The sequence below is a fragment of the Pseudonaja textilis genome, chromosome 1 (assembly GCF_049901715.1).
Source record: "Pseudonaja textilis isolate UNSWEBS1 chromosome 1, rPseTex1.2, whole genome shotgun sequence".
Lineage (NCBI taxonomy): Eukaryota > Metazoa > Chordata > Lepidosauria > Squamata > Elapidae > Pseudonaja > Pseudonaja textilis.
Genome location: NC_141990.1, coordinates 20,270,951 through 20,294,884, shown reverse-complemented (window position 1 = coordinate 20,294,884; position 23,934 = coordinate 20,270,951). Strand labels below are relative to the sequence as shown.

The window sequence follows — 23,934 nt, the reverse complement described above, 5'->3', positions numbered from 1 at the left end:
GGAGTAGAAGAATTACCCTCAGTTGGCATCCATGTAGGTAGACACGCACGGTTAATGCTTGATTTCACAGTTGTCGGTAGTTTTCCCACGTGTTCAGTTCTCCTTTCCCCTGGTGAACATCCTTCATAGAGAAGCATGTGCTGTTAGAAGCTTCTCTGTTCATCTGTGGGCTGGCTAGCAGACAGACAACCCTTTGGGGATTTGGCTTCAGTTATGTACCACCCTTCCTGCCGCAGAACCGTCTTCCAGTGAGCACCAGGCAAAAGCATGCAATTTGCTTTCCTTTCCAGATGTTGATGGCATGTCAGACTGCAAGTGGCTTGGCTTGGCTGCTTTGGGCCAGAATGCCTGGGAGAACAACAAGGGAGAGAAAAAGGAATGCTGGACCATTTCTGCAGCTCTAATTTGCAGAGCCATTAGCGGCTTGTCAGTTAGTCTTTGAAAAGTCACAGGCAATCCTCAACTTACTACAGTTCATTTAGGGACTGTTCAAAGTTACAATGGCACTGTCATGCTCTTGTTAGAGTCACTCTGAGGGAGAGGAGGAACAGCCGACAGGGTGTGAAGATGTGGCTCCAGAGGTTGTGGAGGAGGCTGGGGAAGGGCAGAGGCCAGCTGGGCAGTCAGAGGAAGAACCAGGCCCATCCCCTCTTCATCCTAGGACACACAGGGAGGAACGGAGAAGGAAACAACTTGGCTTACGAGAGAGGAAGCGGCCATGATCATTCTCATTAGTTGTAGCTGGGGAGAATAGTATATAAGAGAGATGATTACAACACAGCATTGCCAGAAGCAAAGCATGTGTTATTTTGGGCTGAAGTTATCTTGGTTGGCGTCCTTCCAACAGACTGTGCCTTGTTCTTCCCTTGAAGTTGGTAATTACTTTTCCTGGTCCGTTCTGGAAATTCCTTCATTGTAGTTTGTTTTGGTTTTTTATTTCACCTCTATCTGCTCATTAAGTTCAGACTGTATTGCTTTCTTTTGAAGACTATTTTTGAATAAGTTTTATCTCCAACTGAGAATTATTGTACAGTGGGGCCAAGTTGGAGGCATTAAAGGATTGCTTTCTTTTGAAGACTACATTTAATTACATTTTGGATTTTGTTACGTTTGTGTTACACTCCGGATCATCACAGGCACTGAAAAATGTGATTTATGACCGTTTTTCACAGTTATGATCAAAATTGGGACGCTTGGCAACTGAGTCATATTTATGACCATTGCTGTGTCCCAGAGTCATGTGATCCCCTTGAAGTGCGCTTCACAAAGCAGCTGTGAAGAATAACCATAGAAGGGGCACGCATTGGCAGGAGATGGTAGGGGTCTTGATCCTCCTGATCATGTCCTTGGACCGTGTCTCCCTCCTGTCTTGAAGCAGGTAGTCCTCTAACTTACAACAATTTGTTTAGTGACCATTTGAAGTTACAACAGGACTGAAAAAAAAATGACTTATGACTGCTTTACGACTATTACAACACCCCCATGGTCATGTGATCAAAATTTAGGCTCTTGGCAACTGACTCACATTTATGACTGTGTCCCATGATCACGTGATCCCATTTTGCAACCTTCTGACAAGCAAAGTCAACAGGGAAGCTAGTTTCACTTAACAGACGTATTTACTAATTTAACATATACGGCGATCCATTTAACAACTGTGTCAAGACAGGTCATAACATGGGCAAAACCCACTTAACCGGTGTCTCACTCAGCAACAGAAATTTTGGATTCAATTGTGGTGGTAAGTTGAGGACTACCTGTATAGCTTCTGGTTATGGATCCCGTAATACTTACCTCCTGCCACCCCAAATATTCCTGAGAAAGGAAGAGCTTTAGCCCTTAGCTTAGCCATGATTCAGAGTCTGATTCTGATCTGAAATCTGACCATGTTGCTCCAGGTTGAGCCTATGCTTCAAGATGGTCCACCTCAGAAACCAGAAATACAGAATTCATTGGAAGCTGATCAGCCACAGGTATCTCCTATGATGAGGAACAATTCCCTAGTTAGAATAGAATAGAATATTGGCCAAGTGTGATTGGACACACGAGGAATTTGTCTTGGTGGAAATGCTCTCAGTGTACATAAAAGAAAAGATACATTCGTCAAGAGTCAAGAATCACAAGGTACAACACTTAATGATAGTCATAGGGTACAATAAGCAATCAAATCATACTAGGAAATAGTCAATATAGATCATAAGGATATAAGTGACAAAGTTACAGTCGTACAGTCACAAGTGGGAGGGGATGGGTGATAAGGAGTGATGAGAAGATTATAGTAATAGTAGAGCAGTCTTTGTAATAGTTGAACAGTGTTGAGGGAATTATTTTTTTAGCAGAGTGATGGCTTTCAGGAAAAAACTGTTCCTGTTGTTTTGGTGTGCAGTGCTCTATAGTGTCGTTCTAAGGGAAGGAGTTGAAACAGTTTATGTCCGGGATGTGAGGGGTCTGTAGATATTTTCACAGCCCTCTTTTTGACTTGAGCATTATACAGGTCCTCGATTGAAGGCAGGTTGGTAGTAATTGTTTTTCCTGCAGTCCTAATTACTCTCTGAAGCCTGTGTCTGTCTTGTTGGGATGCAGAACCAAACCAGACAGTTACAGAGGTGCAGATGACAGACTCAGTAATTCCTCTGTAGAACTGGATCAGCAGCTCCTTGGGCAGTTTGAGCTTGTTCCATGTCTAGGCAAATCCAGAAGCGAATGGAACAATGTTCCTCTGTGAGGCTTCTCACTAAACAAAGGGTGAGGCATGTTGTAATTGCAGCCAGTTGGCTACAAAGATTTTAGTTGACTCCTTTGCTTGCAGTCTTCATTGGAGATGGCGTTTGACTTTCTAGCTCTCTTGCATCTTGATCCTGCATCTTGTTTGTAACTTTTGACTGTTGGACCTTCTGACTACCCAATTTAGCATCCTGTGACTCTTGGGACATATTTGGACTACATGACTGTTTCTTGGACTGTATTCATCTCACTTCAGGTAAGCTCTCTTATTAGGCATTTGAGTCACATCGCTGTCTGTGGTTATCTGCCTAAAACTGTAGTAAATCTGTCAGCTTTGAATACCGTATTTGTGTTTGTGCATATCAGTAACCTTGGAAATAGACTATTATCAGCTTGAGAGAGAGAAAGAGAGAGAGACGGGACTCTTAGAATACGAGCAATTTACTTTTAACTGGTGAATAATATGGTGATGATAATAAAGAGGACACCAGCCCTCCTCTAGAAGAGTATTCCCGCAGAGATCCATATGGTTCCCACCTTAATTATGTTTAAAAAGTCTCTGAAAAATTTGCTGCTTTCAGGGCCTGGGATAGTGTTGCTGCTGACCCCTTGTGGGGTGATTATTGTTGTGTTTGGTTTTCCTCTTCTCAATATCCGTGATCTGATTCTTAATTTGTTCTGGCTTTTAAAGTGTAAGTTGCCCAGAATCATCTATATTAGGCAGCTTCTAAATTATACAAAGAAATAAAATAAACGGATTACAAATTCTGGTTCACCTCTCGGCCTTAGTAGCTTTTTGAAAGGATGAAAAGGAGTACATCAATCTTAGAATTTAAAAATGATTTTTTTTCTTCTAGTTCGCATAACCAAATTCCCAGGCATGAAATGGCACGTCTTTTAATGTAATCATCTAGCCTTCTGTGGCACTGCGGTCTGAGGAAATGGAAATTTAAAAATCTGACATGACTGCCAAAATCATTACATCTCAGCTTTTTTAAACATGAAACAAGTGCCTGGTTTTAATCCTTTTCAGGCACTTGACAGAACACAATCAGGCAGATTTCATTAGAATGGTAAGATCCACATACCTTTGGACATTGCAATTAAATTCAAGGAATCTTGGAGACTGAACAGACAGGACATGTGAGGGAAATGTTTTAAATGTTTTAGCTCTTGGATGTTCTCCCATGACCTGTTCAGAGCATCCAGTAGTAGTGGGAGGTGCTTCAGTCTATGCATGTCTAGGCTGGGTTTAATTTCTGGAACGCTCCTCCTCCTCCTCCTCCTCCTCCTCAGAATTCCTCCCCAGCATTCCCCAGTTTTGGCTCAGCCTCCTGAGGGATAGGCAGTGCTTGTGATTCTTCCTTGGCTGAAACAGGAAAATTCGTTTCTTATTATCAGGTTTGAAAATGGACCAGTTTGTCTTTAGGACTCTTTAGCCTCCTAATTGCATTACGGTCTCCCGATGTTGTTTCTTTAACATCTGGCAGTCGGAGATCGCTTGCATTATAGGGAAGCGCTGATTCGTGCCCCAAAGTGGAGGGAGGCTTTGGCGTTGTTCCACGCCCCCTCCCCACAACCGCTCTTTCTACCCCTGCCATTCCGATAGATAGCCTCAGAATTTATTACACCTGAATAGTGGCGTGAGCGTTTTTGCTCACAACAGAGGAGTATAGCTCTCCTCCCCCCTCTGAACGCTGTCTGGGGGTGGAAGATTTAAACGCTTAGTTTTTTCCACCCTTCCCTGCCGTTTAGCCTTATAGGAGAAGCCCTCAGAAGCTACTCCTCCACGTGGCGGGAGTTTGCTGCTGGGGAGCACACCAAAAGGTTAACGGCCGGAAGCCTTTTTTTTTTTTTTACAAAGACCTCGTGGCCCCACTGACTGTATTTCATTCCATGCTGTGTGAGGTACTTTCTTTCCTGGGCAGAGGTTTCTTTTTAGGAACCCTTGGGATCATTACACTCTCGTCTTGTTTTTACTATATTCGAGGCTATCTGTACATTTAAATTGTTGGCTTAACCCTCACAGCCCAATCAACCCAGCAGCACAATAGCGAGCACCTAGGCCTGTGTCTGCCTGTGCAGGGAAGCTGTTGAAGGGCTCTACCCATCACTTGGGCCTTTAGGCGTTCTCAGTTTGGCTGTTTGGATTTTCAGTAATTTTTAGCTGTGTGCTATTTATTTGATATCCATATATATATAGCTATATATTAGTGATTATCATTAAATAATAATAAAAATAATAATTCAGTATAATATTTTAATATCAATAAAATATTATTACTGGGATACGATTTACTATAGATAGATATTAAAAAAAGGGGGGGGGGGAATAAAACATCATCAGGGCAACCAGTCTTTTCTTAGATCAGGCCCCTGGGCGTGCCAACCGCCTTCACAGCATTGCATTGAATAACGAGCATACTGTAATTCCTTCAATCGAAATGGCAGGCAGTAGTAGCTCTCAGACCTCAACCTTGAAGGTCAAAGCTAAATCTCAGCACAAACCTAAGCAGACTAAAGGGAATTCTAAAGCTTCAGAAAAGGATGCCAACAGGCGCCATAAAGCATTAGAAAATAGATAGATAAATGCACACGGGAGGTGCACAGGGCCTCACAGGACTTTCCACCCCCCAGTCCAGGTCCGTCTACCTCTTCCCACCCTCCTCCTCCCCTAGATCTCTCCCTCTCATCCAGGCACAGCTTGGCTCCCCAGAGCCCAGTTACCTGGAACACTGACCACGCAAAGGGCTCCTGAAGCTACATTTGCTCCAACGGCTGCTGGTCTTTGACAGGACGGCATTCTTCCAGAGGAAGTTCCAGAGAGAATGAAGGCCTGGATGGAGCTGGCAATCCGCCAGGGAATCGCAGCAGGTCTTCAACACACAGTTCTGACCAGGGAACATCCTGTAACCTCTGATTATGATTCCCAATCGCTAAGGTCGTTGACCAGGTCAGAGCAACACTATACCCAGGTACAGTTACAAGGGGAAGTGCCCCTCCAAAGGCCAACGGAGGAGGAGGAGGAAGAGGAGAAGGAGGAAGAAGTGTATCAAATTGATCAAATGGAACAGATTGAATCAGGATCAATACATGACAGTGAGCCCCTTTCGGAAGCAGACCCCTGAGAAAGGGGGATGTCTGAGGATGAGGGCCTTTTTTGAGTTGTTTTTTCAGATCTTAAATTTTTCACTCTTTCCCCCCCCTTTCCTTTCTTTTCCCCACATAGAAATAATTGGTCATTGAAGATGGCTTCTTCTTTGTCCTGCCGTTTTTGTTCTACAGGCATTTCTTGTTGTTTCCCATAGTTCAGGATCTCCATTTCTAAAAATTGAAATACGAAGCCAAAAGAACCTCTTCCTTCTTGTGCATCTTCTTTCTGTTTTTTAAGTTCCATTCTCAATTCTTCCAAGAGTGATACCATTTTAAAAACTTTTAAACAACCACCCATTAATTTTAGTCCTTTAAATCCAATAGCCCAAAGTCCCCAAATCACCAAGTAATCCAAATAATCCAAAGCTGTTTCTTCTTGCTTCTTTTTTCCACTTTCTCTTCCTGGGGTCCTCTTATCTTGTTACAAAATTTCAGTTAAAATGTATCTTTTAGGAATCTTGTTAAAGTTTCCCTGTTAATTCCTTTCACTTCCAGGTGGTCTCCTCTATTTTTCCAGATCCAACCCTTTTGTTTTTTTCCTTCTTTTAAAAGTTTTTGAGAATCCAGAAATCTTTATTATCCCTTTGACATTTTATTCTCAGCTTAAGTACCTGTTAATGTCAAAGTGGATTTTTGCCAGTTTCTTGCTTAAATCTCTTAGTTGTCAATATAGGGAAGAAAAGAAAAAAAACACCCAAATCCTTCCCCTTCCCTCTCTCATTCGCCGCTTCAAAGTCTTCTTTGGGAACAATGTTGTTCTTTATAATTCAAATTCCAGAGTACCTTGTATTGTTGTTTTTCCAGTTTGACCCGGTCACCCAAAACTTTCTCTTCTTATCTTCCTCCTGCACATTCTTTTCCAGTCGAGTTCTTCTTTGAGGTGGCCATTTCTGACCACCGCTGCAACTGCCTTTGGGAAAGGGAGTAAGGCCATCTGGGGAGGAGAGATGCTACTCTCCTCGACCCTGCTGGCAGTCTCCCCCCTCTTCACCACCTCTACGGGATGGCTTAGCCCCAAAACCAGCTGGCTCAGGGCGCTCCAGCGGTGAGCACAGATTGAAACTGCACACGATCGCAGATTTCGGTCTGTTGCCGAAGAAGCTCAAACCAGAATTCCTTCAATTTCCTATTCCTGATGGTGTTCCATCCACCTTTAGTTCTAGGTCTGCTTAGTTTCTTTCAAGATCAGTCAAGATTGTCTAAATGTTGGCATGTGCAGTGACTAATTAAATGCTTAGAATTACAGAAGCTGTATGTTGCATTAGCTTCTGACAGATGGTGGTATTGTAGATGGTTTTATTTTGGTACATTGAAAATATTCCTATTTAAGGACCATGGAGACATATTTAATTGAGGGTTTCTAGAGACACAAGTCTTGTATTTATTTTCCTGAAGCTTTGATGGAAGCTATATAAACAAGGGGGACTAGGTATGACCCAACAATCACAAAGCACGTGGGTAAAAATGGCATAAAATTGTGAAAATCTTTATTCTTCTCTCAGCTGCTTCTGATCTGAACGTTTCTACATTTGGCCATCCAGTTGTTCTCCCCACATAAATCTTTGTGTATGAATCCATACAAAGAGGCTTCATATGTTAAAAATATTTTAAAGTTGTGATAATGGATAAACATGTGATTTAAAAAATGATGGTAGAGAAGTCAGAATTTACCTGATCTGTTTGGTTTAAATTAGACCATAATGTAAGCAAAAAGTGAAGGCAGAAGTTATGTTGTGTTAGTCTGAAGAGTCAGGTACCTTCACTTCTTTGTTTTGCCTCTAAAAGGGTTTATAATAAAATGCGATCTCCCATTATTCTATATAATTTATAACAGGAACAGCCTTGACTGCAGAACTGTTTTCATAACAAAGTGAATGCAGTAAGAATTATTCCTTCTTGTCTCATAATGCTAGAATTCAAGGTCAATGTATGAAACCAACATTTAGCACAAACCAAACCAAACAATAAAACTAAAAAAGAAAGAAAAAGCATTTTTTCACAATACTAATTAGCATATGTTGCTATCTGCCACAAACTATGGGACTTGCTACTGATAGAGAATGGTTTTAATTGGAAGGAACAAAATATATGGAGGATAAAGAAGACTATTATTTAGTTGGGTCCTCTGTGCTAAATTCTGTGCCAAAAATATTGAATGCATCTAGTTATATAAAGGTTTTCTTTTTTTACATAATTAATCCATAGAAAGCCCTTGATGCTACTGCATGTAGTAATCACTCTCAAAAAATGAGTGTTGCCTTTTACACGCCCACTTACAGAACCCTCGGAGAAGTAAATTGGTGAGCAGGGATATCAGTAAGGTCTAGTTAAAAAAAAAGTCAAGATGATAAAACACAGTGGTGCAATCAAAGCTCTCCCTGTTTTTTATGTGCAGTGCATGTTTTTTTTTAGATGAACAGAGTTCCATTACATCATTATGACCATGGTTTTGACTTGTTGGGTCATACAAAGAGACCCGTTACTAGTAAGACTACTACTTCTGCTTCCTGCATCCACCACTTGGGGGTTTTTAAGAATAGCTTGGGCAACCATTTATCAGAAATGGTATAGGGTTTCCTGGTTGAGCACAGGGTTGGACTAGAAGACCTCCAAGGTCCCTTCCAACTCTGTTATTCTGTTATTCTGCTTAGTCCACTGAACTCTCTGGCAGGCACAATTTGCCTTATTTTCTGAGAAGTTGAGGTCCAAAGAATTGCTTTAGATAGTGAGATGGGCGACATATAAATTTAATAAATAAATAAATAAAATCGAAATCATGGTAAAGACTGAGCTTTGGTTATCATTATGTTATCCTATAAGAACCATGATGGCATAGTAGTTAGAATGCAGTATTGCAGGCTAACTCTGTCCACTTCCAGGAGTTCGATCCTGACTGGCTCAAGGTTGACTCAGCCTTCCATTCTTCTGAGGTCTGTAAAATAAGAAGCCAGATTGTTGGGGGCAGTAGGCGGACTCTGTAAACCACTTAGAGAGGGCTGTAAAGCACTATGAAGTGGTTATATAAATCTAAGTGCTTTTGCTAAGTTCTATCCTCTCAATTTTATTTTTTTGCCACTCAAGGTAGCATAATGTTCTGTCCTCACTACATGTTAGTCCGTAAGCAGCTCGACATGCAATTAAACCTACCTATCCTTCAATAAAACAGACCATGTGCATAGATCTAAATGCTTTATTGAAAGATCAGGATTTGGTGAAACTGGGGAAAATAGGGATACATACAATGAGAACCAAATACAAGATAGACAGCATTAAGTTACTGCTGAACATAACAATAAGTTAAATCTCACCAGCGATGCTCTATGTGTGAGATGTGGGTTTGTCCTTGGATAACCATGTGCCACAGATGGCTAGAGCGCAACAACAGTATATGAAGATCATATGTTGGGCATATTTGTCCCTCCAGCTACTCTATGGGTCTAGAGAGCAATAATAGTATATGAAAGTTATATGCTGGGACATGACACATAATATTTTCTCTTTCCATATCAGTCCTGTGAAATGGGGTGGACTGATAAAGACTGTTTGGTCCCAGATTACCCTGCTGACTTCCATATCTAAGTGAGGACTACAACTTACGATCTCCTGTTTTTAGTCCAGCACCCTTAAGCACTAAACCAAACAATGAATGCTGTTAATATTAGCATTGAAGAGAAAGTGGATGAAGTGATAAATACTCTCAGAAAGTGTGTAAATGGTAAAGCTGTCAAGATAGACGTTGTAAAATGTGGATATAGTTTGCTTATAGAATGGTTGTTTAACTTACTTAATACATCACATGGCTATTTGAAGGATCACCTCTGCCCTATTATTCAGTCCATCACAATGGGAAGGCACGATATTTTGTGGGTCCTATCTAGGATGTTCATTTGGTGGGACCATGAAAAGGGCCTTCTTGATGGTAGTCCCTTCTCTATGGAACATCATTCTCCCCGAGATACGATTGGCCCCCACCCTGTTGCTTTTCTGAAAGGCCACGAAGTCATGGTTTTGTCAATGGGCCTGAGGATCATGAATGGAGATGGGGGATGATCGGGTGTTTGATTTGATTGTGTTGTTTTTGCCCTGGGCAAAGAGGGGTAGGATTCCATGGGTTTTTAATGTTGTGGATTTTTAATGTTGTAAGCTGCCCAGAGTCACCTGTGTGTGAGCTGGTTGGCCATATAAATCTGTATAATAAATAAATGCCTAAAGATTGCATCAGTGCCTGACAATAAGAGAATAAGATTATTTATCCTCTGCCTAAAATCTAAACTAGCAAGAGTAAATGTAAACACTATAGGGAAATATAGTATTCCAAAGTAGAATAACAGAATTATAGAGGTGGAAGGGACTTTGGAGGTCTTCTAGTCCAGCCCCCTCATTCGAGAGAATTCTGATTGAAAAGGTATATACAAGAGGTGATAATGAGCAGGACTTGCAAGTACAGTGTGGTTTTGTGCCAAGGAGTGGGTTTATTGTAGAGATTTTTTTGCCCTTCAGCATGCCATTGAGAAGTTCATGGCCATGGGAAAGAAAGTTTATCGTACATTTGTTGAAGTCAAGCAATAATATGAAAAGTTGAAGGTTAGTTATTGAAAGCTGTAAGAGATGTATATGAAGGAAGGAAAACATACAAGAATAAATCAAATGCTTTAGTAAATGGTTCCACAATGATCTGGAAGTAAAGCAAATATGTGTAATATCCCCTTGGTTGTTTAATGTAGAAGAAGTGCTGGCAGTGATATTGGAGGTGCATTGGTTGGAAATGAGAATGTATTTGTACTTTCCTATGCAGATGCTGCTGTGTTGCTGGCAGGAAACCCAAATCATTTGGAGGGAATGTTAGATTGCATGATGGCAACAGGGAGTACGGATTTGAACATTAATGTGTCAAGGACTAAAATAGTTTGACATGGAAAATGGACTGATTATTTATACCTTATACAAAAAAGAACGAAAAATAGAGCCAGTGGATGGATTTGTGTTCCTTAATGGAATGTTTACGAAAGATGAGAAAATGTATGGAGAAATGGTAAAAAATGCAAATATTCTTGGAAAAGTACTCCTTCGGTTGTTATTGGTGACAAGTAATGAATATCCGTGAAAAGGAATGAACATTCTGGGTATAATACGATTCTTCCGTCCACTTTTTTATAGGGGAGCGAGCATTGGGTGTGGCAGGAAGAGCACAACAGTATATTGAATGCTTTTGGAATGGAATGCTTAACAAAGTGGCTGCACTAAAGCTAGAAGAAATAAGGTCAAGAGTATGGATTGAATACAAAAGTACATAAACAAGTACAAACTGAATATGCTGGGTTAGTTTAGCTGCACAGAGAAAGTGGATGAAAATTAAATCACAAAATGAATACATAAAGTTTCTCCAGAAATTGCTCTCCTGTGGAATCTGAAAAGAAGAGAAAATGCTTGGATACATTGAAACCAAACCAATTAATGTTATTCAGTTACCTTTTTTTAAAAAAAAGTGCGTTTGTGGGTAAAATTGACTTCATGGGCTGTGGTGGCACAGTGTGTAGAATGCAGTATTGCAAGCTAACTCTGCCCACTTCCAGGAGTTTGATCCTGACAAGCTCACCATTGACTAAGACTTCCATCCTTCCAAGGTCGGTAAAATGAGGACCCAGGCTGTTGGGGGCAATAAGCTGACTCTGTAAATGGCTTAGAGAGGGCTGTAAAACACTGTGAAGCAGTATATAAGTCTAAGTGCTATTGCTGTTTTCATCCCTGGTGTCACCTATCTTGTTCTAGACTAGCCTTCTGGCAATGTAGGTTTTACTACTCAAAAGTGGCCCTTCAGGTCAAGTTGCACTTATTTATTTCTCTGGTTTTTATCCCGCTTTTGTTACTTTATAAGTAACTCAAGGCAGTGAACAAAACAGAACTTTTTCCTCCTCTTAGTTTCCTCTCAAGAACAACTCTGTAAGGTGTGTTGGGCTGAGAGAGAGTGATTGGCCCAAAGTCACTCTACTCTGTTGGCTTTCATGCCAAAGATGGGACTAGAACTCATGATCTCCTTGATTCTAGCCTGGTGCCTTAACCACTAGACCAAATTGTCTCTCAGATTAACTCTTAAAGTGGCTCTGATCAAAGCCACAGTGTGACTGTGTGGCTATGCTGATAGGAGTTGAAATGTAACACTATCTGAATAGTTTGCAGATTCTCCATCTGTCATTAAAAATTCCAGCATGGAAAACCTTTTTTAAAAAGATGTTGGCTTCTAGTACCAAAATATTTTGTGTTCCTATCTGCAGACTAGAATCCTTCAGTTGCCAGTATTGGATTCAGGGGTAGTCTAAGTGCTGTAAGTCTAAGTGCTATTGCTTGAGTTCTGTTCAAACACAAATACTTGTTTCCTCTTGACAGATGTTTTGTTAGGAACTATAAATATGCAGCCACCATCTCTGTTGTACCAAGAGCGGCTGATTGAAGGACACAATCTGCATGCATTTAGGAGGGTTAATGAAGGTGTTTGCGTATTAATAGCTCTAATTTTTCCTCTGAGGTTGGAGTTCAGGGAGGGCAAGCTAAGTTCTCCCTTGTGCAGCTGCTTCCAGCACTTGAGTGGTGAAAGGTGCCAGTTAGTGGACCATTCTCCATGGCTTCTTCTAGCCCCAGAGATAATCTGAGCCTCCAATGAATGCACAGTCACTTGGTGATCAAAATGAGGCCCCTGGAATAGAGAGGAGGAGGCCATGTGGCCAATAATGCTTTGATAATAAGGTAGCGCAAAATGTTTAGAATAGGGTTGCCACGGGCCAGATTCTTTGGAACGGGAGGACTCCTTTGCATTGGAGGATAGATAACCAGGGACCTCAGGGACAGATGTACATGTTCTCCCCCGTGTTCCTCCATTTTGTGATTTCTTGAAGCCCCGTTTGATCCCAGTTGTCCAAAATCAATGATGAAGTTGTCTGACATTCTGAAGTGAGTAAAGGGTCCCTGCGGATTTTATTCTGCTATAAGAGGCGATGCTAATCTCCATTTCCAGGCCATTGAGCCAGTGCTGTCTGAAGACATTTCTGCGGTCATGAGGCCAACATGATGTCACAGAGCGCTGTTACCTTCCCACCGAAGTGGTAGCTATTTATTTACTTGCATTTTGAGCTGCTAGGTTTGGCAAGAGGTTTGAGACTTTCAAGAAGAGATTGGACTGCCATCTGTCAGAAATGGTGTAGGGTCTCCCGCTTGGGCAGATGGTTGGACTAGATGACCTATGAGGTCCCTTCCAACTCTGATTATCTGTTAATCTGTTAGAGAGCTGGGATCAGGGCAGGAGCTCACTCCCTTGTGTGGAGCTCGGGTCTCAAACCTGGGCTGACTTCTCTCTAGTTGACAATCCCAGCTTCTTAACTGCTGAGCTACCAGGCTTCCCCCATTTTCTGAAGTGGGAAACCTACCAAATTGTAGGGTAAGCCCCTGAAACCCAATTTTCCTAATTTTAAAAAGACTCAACACTTAACCTTTAATGGGGGTGGGGGTGGGGGGAACGGACACACAAGAAAATCATTTCTCCTCTCTGCCTCAGCCCCAAACAGTATGATGAACTCCACCCTTCTGGAGGGCATTCATGATTGGGGAACACTTACGTTAAATTGAATCTGTCCATTTAGTCCAGTCCTCTGGATAACAGCTTCTGAATGCCTTTCCTCTGTATGAGATATATAGGATGTGTAGTAACTCCCTATATTGTGCAATAGCCTGATCTTCTCCTCAGGAGTATGTACTGTATCACCTTACTACAGTTCCATACACAGGTTAAATCTGTTTTATTTCAACATTACTCACCCTAGCTGTTAGTTAGTTAGTTTGTTTATTTGATCTACAGGTAGTCCTTGACTAATTGAACCCACAATTTTGATCATGTCATGATGGTCGTAAAGTGAAACACCATGTGAAGAGACCTGATTTTATTACTTTTTTGCAGTGGTTATTAAGCAAATGCATTGTTCGCTGTGAGAGGGCTTTTGCTGGAAACCACAAGTAAATGCCAGTTTCCAGCAAAAACAGGACGTTGCAAACGGCCGTATATTTGCCAAGTGCCTAAAATGCGATGATGTGACGGACGGGCAGACGTCATATCCCATTTTGGGGTGTGTCCTTACTTTGAACATTCACTAAATGACTAGTTGTAAGTCGAGGACTACTGTATTCAGCCACCCATCTTAAATATGTGACTGGAGAGGGCTCACAATAAAATAAATAAAATACATGTGAAAGGAAAACACATAGCAGCCAAGCATCGTAAAAACCACCATTAGCAAGGCCAAGAGACCGGTTCCAACATACCATAGTCTAATGAAAAGGACTAGGGGTGACATGATAGCTGTGTTCCAATATCTCAGGGGCTTCAACAAAAAAAAGGGAGTCTATTTAGAACTAAGGAGAAAATTCCTCACAGTTAGAACAATTAACCAGTGGAACAACTTGCCTCCAGAGATTGTGAATGCTCCAACACTGGAAATTTTTAAGAGGATGTTGGATAACCCTTTGTCTGAAGTGGTGTAGGGTTTCCTGCCTAGGCAGGGGGTTGGACTAGAAGACCTATAAGGTCCCTTCCAACGGTTATTTTATTCTATTCTACCTTTGGGGCTCCAGGCCCAGGCACGACGTTTCAAGGCATATGAAAGGCCAACAGGATTCTGGCCATTCTAATTTCAGACAAAATGATGTTCCATAGGATCGGTGCCGTGGCAGAAGAGACTCCTTCTTGGCCTTACCAGCCAACACTGTTTACCTAATGGGACCCAGAGCATGCCCCATCTGTCAGCCCCAATATGACAAGTAGGAAACATAGGGAAGATTAATTGTGGGTGTCTGCCCCTGAAGTAGACTTCAAGGTCAAAATAGTTGGCATTCATTCTCAAATAACAGACAAGGCCAACTGTTTCCAAAACACTCTGAGCAATTGGTATTATTTACGTCAGTACTATTAATTTACATTATTTGCATCATTACATAGTTCACTTTGTATAAACTCAAGTAAATCATGTAATTAAACTGTATGCTATTGATATGAATGGATGCAAATGAAGTTCTGTCAAATTGGGTTCAATGCACATTTAGGTGTAACAGATATTCCTTCTTTCAATTGAACCATAAAATTGAGAATTATCTGTGTACAGAAAATGAGTTTCGTTGTTCAGAATTTCCAAACTGGTCTGGGAAATTTGGGACTTGTGGTTGTAAGATACTTGATGAGTGCTACTTTAATCAGAGGGTGTTGTAATGAAAGGTTAACAGTATGAAGGTAAAAGTAAACGGATTAGCATTTTCTTGTAGAAGGAAGAGCATTGTTGGATAAAGTTAGGGTATTGGATTTGGACTGAAGAAATTTGATGTTTGTTCTGCTTCGCTCAAGGGAGTTTATTGGATGACTTTGGGCCAGACTCTGTCTCTCAGCCTATCCTACAGCATTATTGTCTTAAGATAAATCAGAATATAGTGGGTGCTCACTTCCTTGGACTCTTATTCAAAGAGCCCAAGAAAGTGAGCACCCGCTTATTCTCTGATTTTTCTTAATACAGCTATGTCTTAAGAACAGAATTTGTTGTTTTTCTTAAGACAACAATGGCTTAAGACAACAATGGCTTAAGAACAATAAGCTCTTAAGACAACTTATTTAAATCTAAATAAATTCCCGTTCCTCTCTTCTTCTTTTTTTTTTTAAAAAGATGTAACATTTAATATTCTTTCAACTGGCAACTTTAAGATGGGTGGACTTTAATTCCCAGCTTGCTGACTGTGGAATTTGGGGAGTTGAAGTCCACACATTTTAAATTTGCCAAGGTTGAGAAACGCTGTCCTGTTTTAACACATGAAGCTTGTAGGGTATAACACAAACATTGCATCAGATCATACAGTAACTTACTGTTAAGTATCACTTAAGGCCTGGAGGAAATTCTTCAATTGATGGAAAGGATCGAAATGATTCCAGGATTCCAGGATTCGATTTACTTGTTATGGCGCTTTGTAGGACAGAAGTGGGGAACTATGACCCCTTTATGACTTGTGGACTTCAACAACCAGAATTCCTGAGCAAGCATGGCTGGCTCAGGAATTCTGGGAGTTGAAGTCCACAAGTTATAAAGGGGCCATATTTCCCACCCTCTTTCTTGAGGATAGGGAGCATATAAAAGATGATCAATACTAACACAACGTCTTCATGTTACTTTTTTATCTCTTGTTCTCCAGCTCAGGCCAAAGTCCCCCCTACAAGCTCAGAAGCTCCAGAGGCCTCCCAGCCTCTTGTCGCTGCTGTTCTTCCGGTCAATTACAATCTTTCCAACACCCGCTTGGCATTCTTCCTGAGAGAGACGCGGTCGGTACCAAGAGGAAGCAATACCCTTGGCTTGACCCGGTCGGAGCCTTTTGTTGTGTTCCAAACCAAGAAACTACCTGTGCTTAACATCTCTTTGGGACCATTCAACTCAGGGCTGGTGCTACCCAAGGAGCTGCTGCAGCCCTCAAGCACTCTGGAGATACCAGAACGCCTGACAGTGAACTGGAAAGTACGGGCCTTCATCGTTGGCACACGGGTGCCAGCCAACCAGCCCACAGCCCAGGTGTTATTCTATGTGGCCGGACGTGACTGGGATGATTTTGACGTGACCGAGCGGCTGCCCTGTGTGCGACTCCATGCCTTTCGTGAGGCCCATGAGGTCCGGGCCTCTTGCCGCCTCCGGGGCAGCCTGGCCACCTGCCTAGCCCAAGCTGAGCTGCCTCAAGCTTGGTTTGGACCCGCTGCCGTCCCCCTGGGGCGGAGGAAAGTGATGGAGGACATTGAACCAGCTGGAGATTTACAGCAAGCAGAACTCTATTACACCCTTCACACCCCCGATGCCACGGGGGAGTGTGGGAGCGAGCCAATGGGACGGAGAGGCGGAGCCGGGGCACGGATCGAAGGTCCCACCCAGCACCCTCTCCTGCGCATTGGCAGCTTGAGGCTGGTTCAGCCACCAGCCACCCAGCCCTTGCAGGAGCAGCGTCTGGATGACAGCATCTTCATCCGGTTACCCGAGAAACCCCTCAAACCAGGCGAGGTGCTCAGTGTCACTCTGTACCTGATGGGCAACTCAACAGTTGAGCACTTCATGCTTAGGTAAGCACTGCCTGCAGGGGCTGGGGTTGTTAAAGGGTCCAGAACAAGCACAGCTCTCCATCGCTGTTGGCACGGTGGCATCAAGCCCTGAACACAGAAACCAGATCACCTAGGCTTTAGTAAGGAGTTTTAGTGAAACAATTCATTTTGGAATCGTTAGAAGAGAATATCTATAGCTATAGGGTTGAAATAAGGAGTCCTTGGTGCTCTCTCAGGTGCTAGCACTGATGAGATTACTTAGTTTGGTAAGGAAATGCCTGCAAGAAAGCAACCAGGCTCAGACAGTGCCAAGGACCCCTCATTTTGAAATGTTGGAAAACTGCCGTAGGAAGCTCCAGCCTTCTTTTATTAGTGAATTCATTAAAGCAGAATCTCTTTTGAGTATTTGAATCTGTTTTTCCTGTGCTTTTTGCAAGCTGTTGTTTATAAATTACTATCAAAGCCGTTTCCCATCTGTTGCTTGTTTATGTCAAGTTTCTGCCTTTCCTTTCTGAGTCTCCTTGCAACCTCTCACAGGAGCATCATGGAAAGGTGCGGAAGGTTCTTATATGCTGACTTCTAACAAAGTCCACAGCAATCACTATCTTGTAGACCAAAAATGAACAATCTGGAGCCTGGGGGTTTTAGATAGCAGGTGGGAGGAGAAAAGTGCCAAAAAGTACTTTACAGCTGTGCTGTGCAAATCCTACTCTTTGTCTTTTGTTACTTTTGTTAAATAAGTCAACTTTCTTCAGTACCTAATATAGTTTCTGTGACATTTAGGGATTCGCTTAGCCCAACATGGAAGACAGTGTAGGCCAAAAACAACAAAAACAATTCATATTCTAAACACAGAAATTCATAAGTAGATGAAGATAGATTATATTATTTATTCATGTTTACTCCTGTGACAGCGTTGGACTTTTGGCAAGAACTTATCTTCAAGTTTTCCCCATCAGGATACTCAAATGTGGTTAGGGTCTTTGTTTTTGTTTGATTCATGGGTTATTTTATATATACCCCTGTTTCCCCATCAAATAAAGCCTGCAGAAGTTTGTTACAAATGTTAAAAATTCTAAACAAATAAACTATAAGGCACTATAAGCTGTGAACTTAACAGTGGACATGAGCATCCTAAATGATGCTGTGATTATATCTCTTTCCAATCCTGAAAAATCCAAATCTGATGCATAAGAAGTAGGAGGGTGTTTCAATAATTGGGTGCCAGATATGGGGTTGCAGAAATCCAGATGACCACTTGAGGACAGCAAAGGCATGTACAGATAATCCTCGACTTAAGGCCAGTGGTTTAGCTTATAACCTGGTTCTGAAGTTCTGTTGGCCGCCCCCAACTCCCGTGATCACATGACTACATGGCAGGCACTCAGCAACCAGCTTGCATTTATGTCCATCTGCAGCATCCCACAGTCACGTGGCCACATTTTACAACAGTTTTGCTGAAATTGCCATTTATTTCTGGTTTTCGGCCATACCAGCAAATCATTGGTTCTCTTAATGATCATAGCATTCACTTAATGATCACTACAATAAATGATAAAGTCAGTCAGATGAGTGACCCGATTTATGGTAATAATAATAATAATAATAATAATAATAATAATAATATCATCATCATCATCAAAAAGTTGGTAGGTACCAATGTGCCTACCGTCCCTGTCCTATTGTTTCTTTTATATATTTTTTAATTTTTTTTATATGTATCCATCTATTCATAACTATGTTTTTACTTACACCTATTATCTTGTAAGCAATTGACCAAAAAAAAATTATGACCATGATGGGCAGTCTCCATTACGGTTGTAAGTTGAGGACTTCCTGTAGATTGCCATCCTGTGGTCCATCCTGGGATGGTGGTAGTTCTTTCCAAGAATTCAGGTGCTGTAACAACAATGGCCCTTACCTTTTATAGAAGTATAGCCACCCACCCTCTCCGAGTGGGGTTTTCTTTTCAATTTAATAAGGTGATACAGTTGAGCGTTACGCTCAAGGAAATGCAGAGGGAGAGAATGGAGGGACCTAACTTGAGGGCCCTTGAGAAAAAGATGTTGCTCTCTCTTTCTTGTTGCTTGGCAGGGTGAAGGCCAAAAAAGGGGTGAACCTCCTCAAAACCAGATCCAGTCACCACGAGTGGCTCGTGAATTCAGAATTTCAGACAGGCAGCAAACACTCCACTTCAACTGTCGAAGTTGCATGGATTGGTGGGATTTTACCCAGGTAAGTAAGTCTCTGGATTTTAAGATTCTGCTCTGTTTACCCATTTTCTGAGTTGCAAGATCTTAGAAAATATGCCCCCCCTTTCCCCCCCCCCAAAAAAAATGTAAGCATATTTGTAATTCAGGATGAAAAGGATTTCAAGGAGTCTGCTGGGGAATCGAAGTCCCCAGCTGCTCCTGTGAGTGGAAGTTCAATATGTCAGGAAGTTGTTGATTTGGGGAAGGGGTAAAATTTAGCACTTCCCCTGAGATGAAGGCAAGGCTGATGCTTCAAGACTTGGGACTTTCTCTGAAATTTGTGGAAACTAGGGCAAGCCCCACCCTAAGTCTGAGTAGAGCTTTAAAAAATAATAAAGCTATCTCTGATGGAATGTGAAACCTAAGGCATGGATCAAACGCAGGGTTTCTCTGTAGGAGAAATCTTCTGGAGATGACTGAAAAGTCTTTGTAGTGGGTATGTTTCATGCTGAGTTCTTCAAGGAGGAAAGAGCCCAGATGAATAGCTTCAATTTCTCTGACTCTGAGATATATGGAAATGAAAGCTGGGAAGCTGGTAGGGAGGAGACGGACAGTGTTGATGCTAAGCAAACCTCAAAAACACCCAGCCTTGAATTAGCATTGGTTCTGCGAGCACCAGAGTTAAAATATAGGGTATTTGTGGAGGGAGATGAGTAGTTACATGATACAAAAGTCAGATGCAGAAATAATCTGGCCCTGTCATTTGTCACATCTGTTTTTGAGACTAAAAGGGAGCCTTAGCGATCCACTCTGCTTCTACAGTGAATAGATCTTAGGGATGGATTTTTTGGGGGTGGGTGGATTTGGGAATATGCAGAGAGATCTCAGTTTGAATCTCTGATGTATTGAATGGGGAGGGTGGTAGGATATAAAGTAGGGGTGTCAAACTCACATCATCACGTCGTCATCACGTGACATACTGCAACTTTCCCTCCCTTCACTCAACTGGAGGTGGTCGTGGCCAGAGTGTGATGCATCGAGGCCCTCAGGCCGCGAGTTTGACATTCCTGGAATAGAATTTTCCCTATTGGTTTGGAATGGGCTCCTCTCCTTCCAGCCCAGCTCCCTGAATAATGCCTGGCAAATTACTGTTTCTCAGTTCAGCCTACTCCACCAAATAATAACGTGGCCACAGCACCAGATATACGATCTTGGCTCTTAAGAGAAAAAAGGTAGGTTATAAACTGAAATAAGAGTAATAAGTGTAAGCATAATAATAATCATCACAATAACAAAATTACCAGCAAGGAGGAGGAAGAGGACTCAAATTGCACTCAGTGTGTAGGCTTCAATGGAGCTACATATACAAGGAGGGAAGTAAGCAGTGGGGTATGCCAAGGTATGCATTTTAGGCCCTGTATTCTTCAGCAACTTCATAAACAATGTAGATGAAGGGATAGAAGGGGAACTTGTCAAACAGGAAGTAACCAACACTCCAGAAGGTAGCCTCAAGACTCAGGTGGATCTTGACAAGCTTGGACACGGAGCCCTATCTAATAAAATAAAATTTGGTGTAGAGAAAAATAAGGTTTTACACTTAGGCAAGAAAAACCAAATGTACAGGTACAGATTAGGTGAAACCAGGCTCAATAGCAGTAACTGTGAGAGGGATCTCGGAGTCCTAGTGGACAGTTAACATAAATATGAGCCAACAGTGTGAGGCAGCAGCCAAAAAAGCCAATGCAATCCTAGGTTGCATTAGTATAGGGACAGAATGAAGATCATGTGAAGCATGAGTACCACTTTATAAAGTCTTAGGAACACCACACTTTATAAAGCCTTAGAAGACTACACTTAGAATACTGCATTCAATTATAGTCACCATATTATAAAAAAATATGGCAGAAAAGAGCAACAAAAATGATTAGAAGGCTGGAGAGTAAAAAAATATGAAGAACAGTTGCAGGAATTGGGTTTGTTTAGTCTTGTGAAAAGAAGGGCTGGGGTGACATGATAGCACTGTTCCATTATTTGAAGGGCTGCCACAAAGAAGAGGGGTTCAAGCTATTTTCCAAAGCACCTGAAGGCAAGACAAGAAACAATGGATGGAAACTTATCAAGGAGAGAAACAACCTAGAACAATGTTGGTGAATCTTTTTGGCACAGACTGCTGAAATGGGAGTGTGTGTGTGTGTATGTGTGTGTAGTGCTGAAAACCGGAAGAGCAGCTCCCTGGTGCATGTACATGGGAGCATCAGAAACTGAAAGCTGAGCTTCCTGGTGCGCACATGTGTGCTGGGGAGCTGAGCTTCCAGTTTCCAGCACGTGCTTGCGTGCCGGCCACCTGGTCTTCCGGGTTTTGGTGCGCATGCACGCACAAAGACCAGCTGGCCGATATGCATGCACACGCCGGAAACCAGAAGCTCAGCTTCCCAGCATGCGCGTGCGCACCAGCCCGCTGCTCTTCCATTTTCCAGCGCTCCCATCTGCACGAAGACCAGCAGGCCGGCGCACATGTGTGCACTGGAACCCAGAAGAGCAATGGACAACTGCTGGCGTGCCTGGAGAGATGGCTCTGTGTGCTACTTCCAGCACGCATGCCATACGTTCGCCATCACGGACCTAGGAGAAATTTCCTAATTGTGAGAACAATAAACCAGTGGAATGGCTTGCCTTCAGAAGTTGTAGATGCTCCATCACTGGAGGTTTTTAAGAAGAGATTGGGTACCTTTTTGTTGGGAATGGTATAGTGTCTCCTGTTTGAGCGGAAGGTTAGATTAGAAGACCTCTAAGGTCCCTTCCAATGCTGTTATTTTGTAAAGAAGGAGGAGAAGAGAATTTGTATTTCCTTGTGTTGTGGCTTTAGGGTCTGTGAAACTGAAACTATGGTGCATTGTAATTGAATAGACGAAGCATTTTCTTGTTGCTGCTATTCTACAGACCTGGGAGATTTGCTGCGATACTGGTCCAGCCCATGCCACAATTTATGTTCATTAGATATTTTTAGCTGTAACGAGATGAAGAGGTTGGCCATGAACCAGCAGGAATCTGGCTGGCGCTCTCTCTCTCTCTCTCTCTCTCTCTCTCTCTCTGGCTGCAAATTAAATTCAGCCTTGAAAGGTTAAAGTGGACGATGAATTTAAAGTGATTACCATCACCTTTTAAGAAAACATCCTGATCAAACCTTACAGCAGTGGGAAAGGAAAATGACTTTGGAGTACTGGTTTTCAAATCCCTTAGCCTTGCTCCTTTTTAGAAGTTTGAACATCAAAGCTTTTGATTGTCGTGACATTTCAATCCTCAGCATCAGTTCCACTGCTGAGAGCAGATGATGCTTTCTGAAAAGAGGCTGAACAGAGAAGTGGAAGGAGTGCGGAGCTATGGGACATTCAGGAGGATAAGGGCATGTCTGTGCTCCTCGTTGGGTTTCTGTTCCTCAGAGGAATCAGGACATAACATGTAAATTTTTTGGATTGTAAAATGTTATAAAGGTTATGCCATACAAAAGATTTAAGTGAGCAGCACATGTCATTCTCATCACATGTATAAACTAGTTTTTAAATCTATTCGTTTTCTGAGTCCATAGAATACATTGAACCATAAACTGACCAAGCAGACTAGATTTGCACAGAACAAGATTGACCCTAGACAAACTTAGCATGAAGTGTAAATGCAGCCAGAAGGCCTTTTAATCTGAGCTGATTAACCTTGTCTGGACAAAGCTTAGGTTTTGTCTGCATTTGGCCCCCACTATTTCCCTCTGGGCTTTCCCTGGTTCTAGGGGGGAGACGGGAAATGTAATCCTGCTGGATTACATCAAAGGTTTTCTATCCTATATTGCCTTATTTTCCACAAAGGAGAACTAGATATTTCCACTAACAAAGTCAGGAGGCAGTGCTGACTTGCCATGGCTTCCCCAAACCAAGATCACTTTGAAGATATGACAGAGATATGGACAGAGCGATTCATTCTTTACCGTCATGGTTAATAAAATTGAGCCCATCTGAATCAAATCAAAAGTTGATTTCATCCAATCTCTTCTTTGTTGACTTTGATTAATCTGCATCCTGGAAGCTTGAACAGAGGGCATGTAGTCAATGACTAACTTCTATTGTATCTATGTATACAGATGTGTGGACTTCAACTCCCAGAATTCTCCAGCCACCAGCTGTCTGGGGAATTCTGGGAATTGAAATCTGCATTTTAAAATAGGTAAGACACAGAAACACTAGTCTAGTGTCTAATATTTAATTGTACATGAATCTTCCTCCAAAAAGGAGACGGGTTGTTTTTAAATACAATAAATAAATGTAAATATTTTTATTTCCACTAGACAGCTTGATTGCTAGGCATTACAACAGAGAGCACTCTAAGAAGAGGAGAGTATTATGTGCAGGAAAGCTGGTGAGGAAAGTTTGGACCATCCTCCATCAAGCCATAACGTTATTGGATAAATTTACGCTTTCTTTCCCAAGCTAATGATTTTCAAACATGCTGAATTTTCAAACTCTCCCACCCAGCAGGAGAATGATGGCAGTTAAAGGAAGAAATCACTTTCTCTGCAAAGAAGCTCAATGCCCCTGAATGGTAGAAACAGGACACGAAAGTAAATTATACACAGAGAAGGGCTTCTTTGGAATATGGAATTCCATTTAGCTGTTATTGGATTAAAAAAGCTCTCCCCTTCTCCATAGATTTTGATCTAATCCTTCTTTAAAGCCAGCTGAAACACAGGCTTCAACACCTCAGAATGCTTAGCTTCTGTTG

The 23,934-nt window shown here is 42.0% G+C and overlaps 1 protein-coding gene across 1 annotated transcript in view; it reads left to right on the top strand.

Moving 5' to 3' along the window:
* Window positions 1-23,934, top strand: part of TMEM132E (transmembrane protein 132E) — a 259,941-nt gene that overhangs the window by 201,391 nt on the left and 34,616 nt on the right. Inside the window, exons 2-3 of the mRNA XM_087927354.1 lie at window positions 16,090-16,996; window positions 19,070-19,210. Coding sequence (XP_087783480.1) covers window positions 16,090-16,996; window positions 19,070-19,210 — 1,048 coding nt within the window. The remainder of the gene's footprint in view (window positions 1-16,089; window positions 16,997-19,069; window positions 19,211-23,934) is intronic.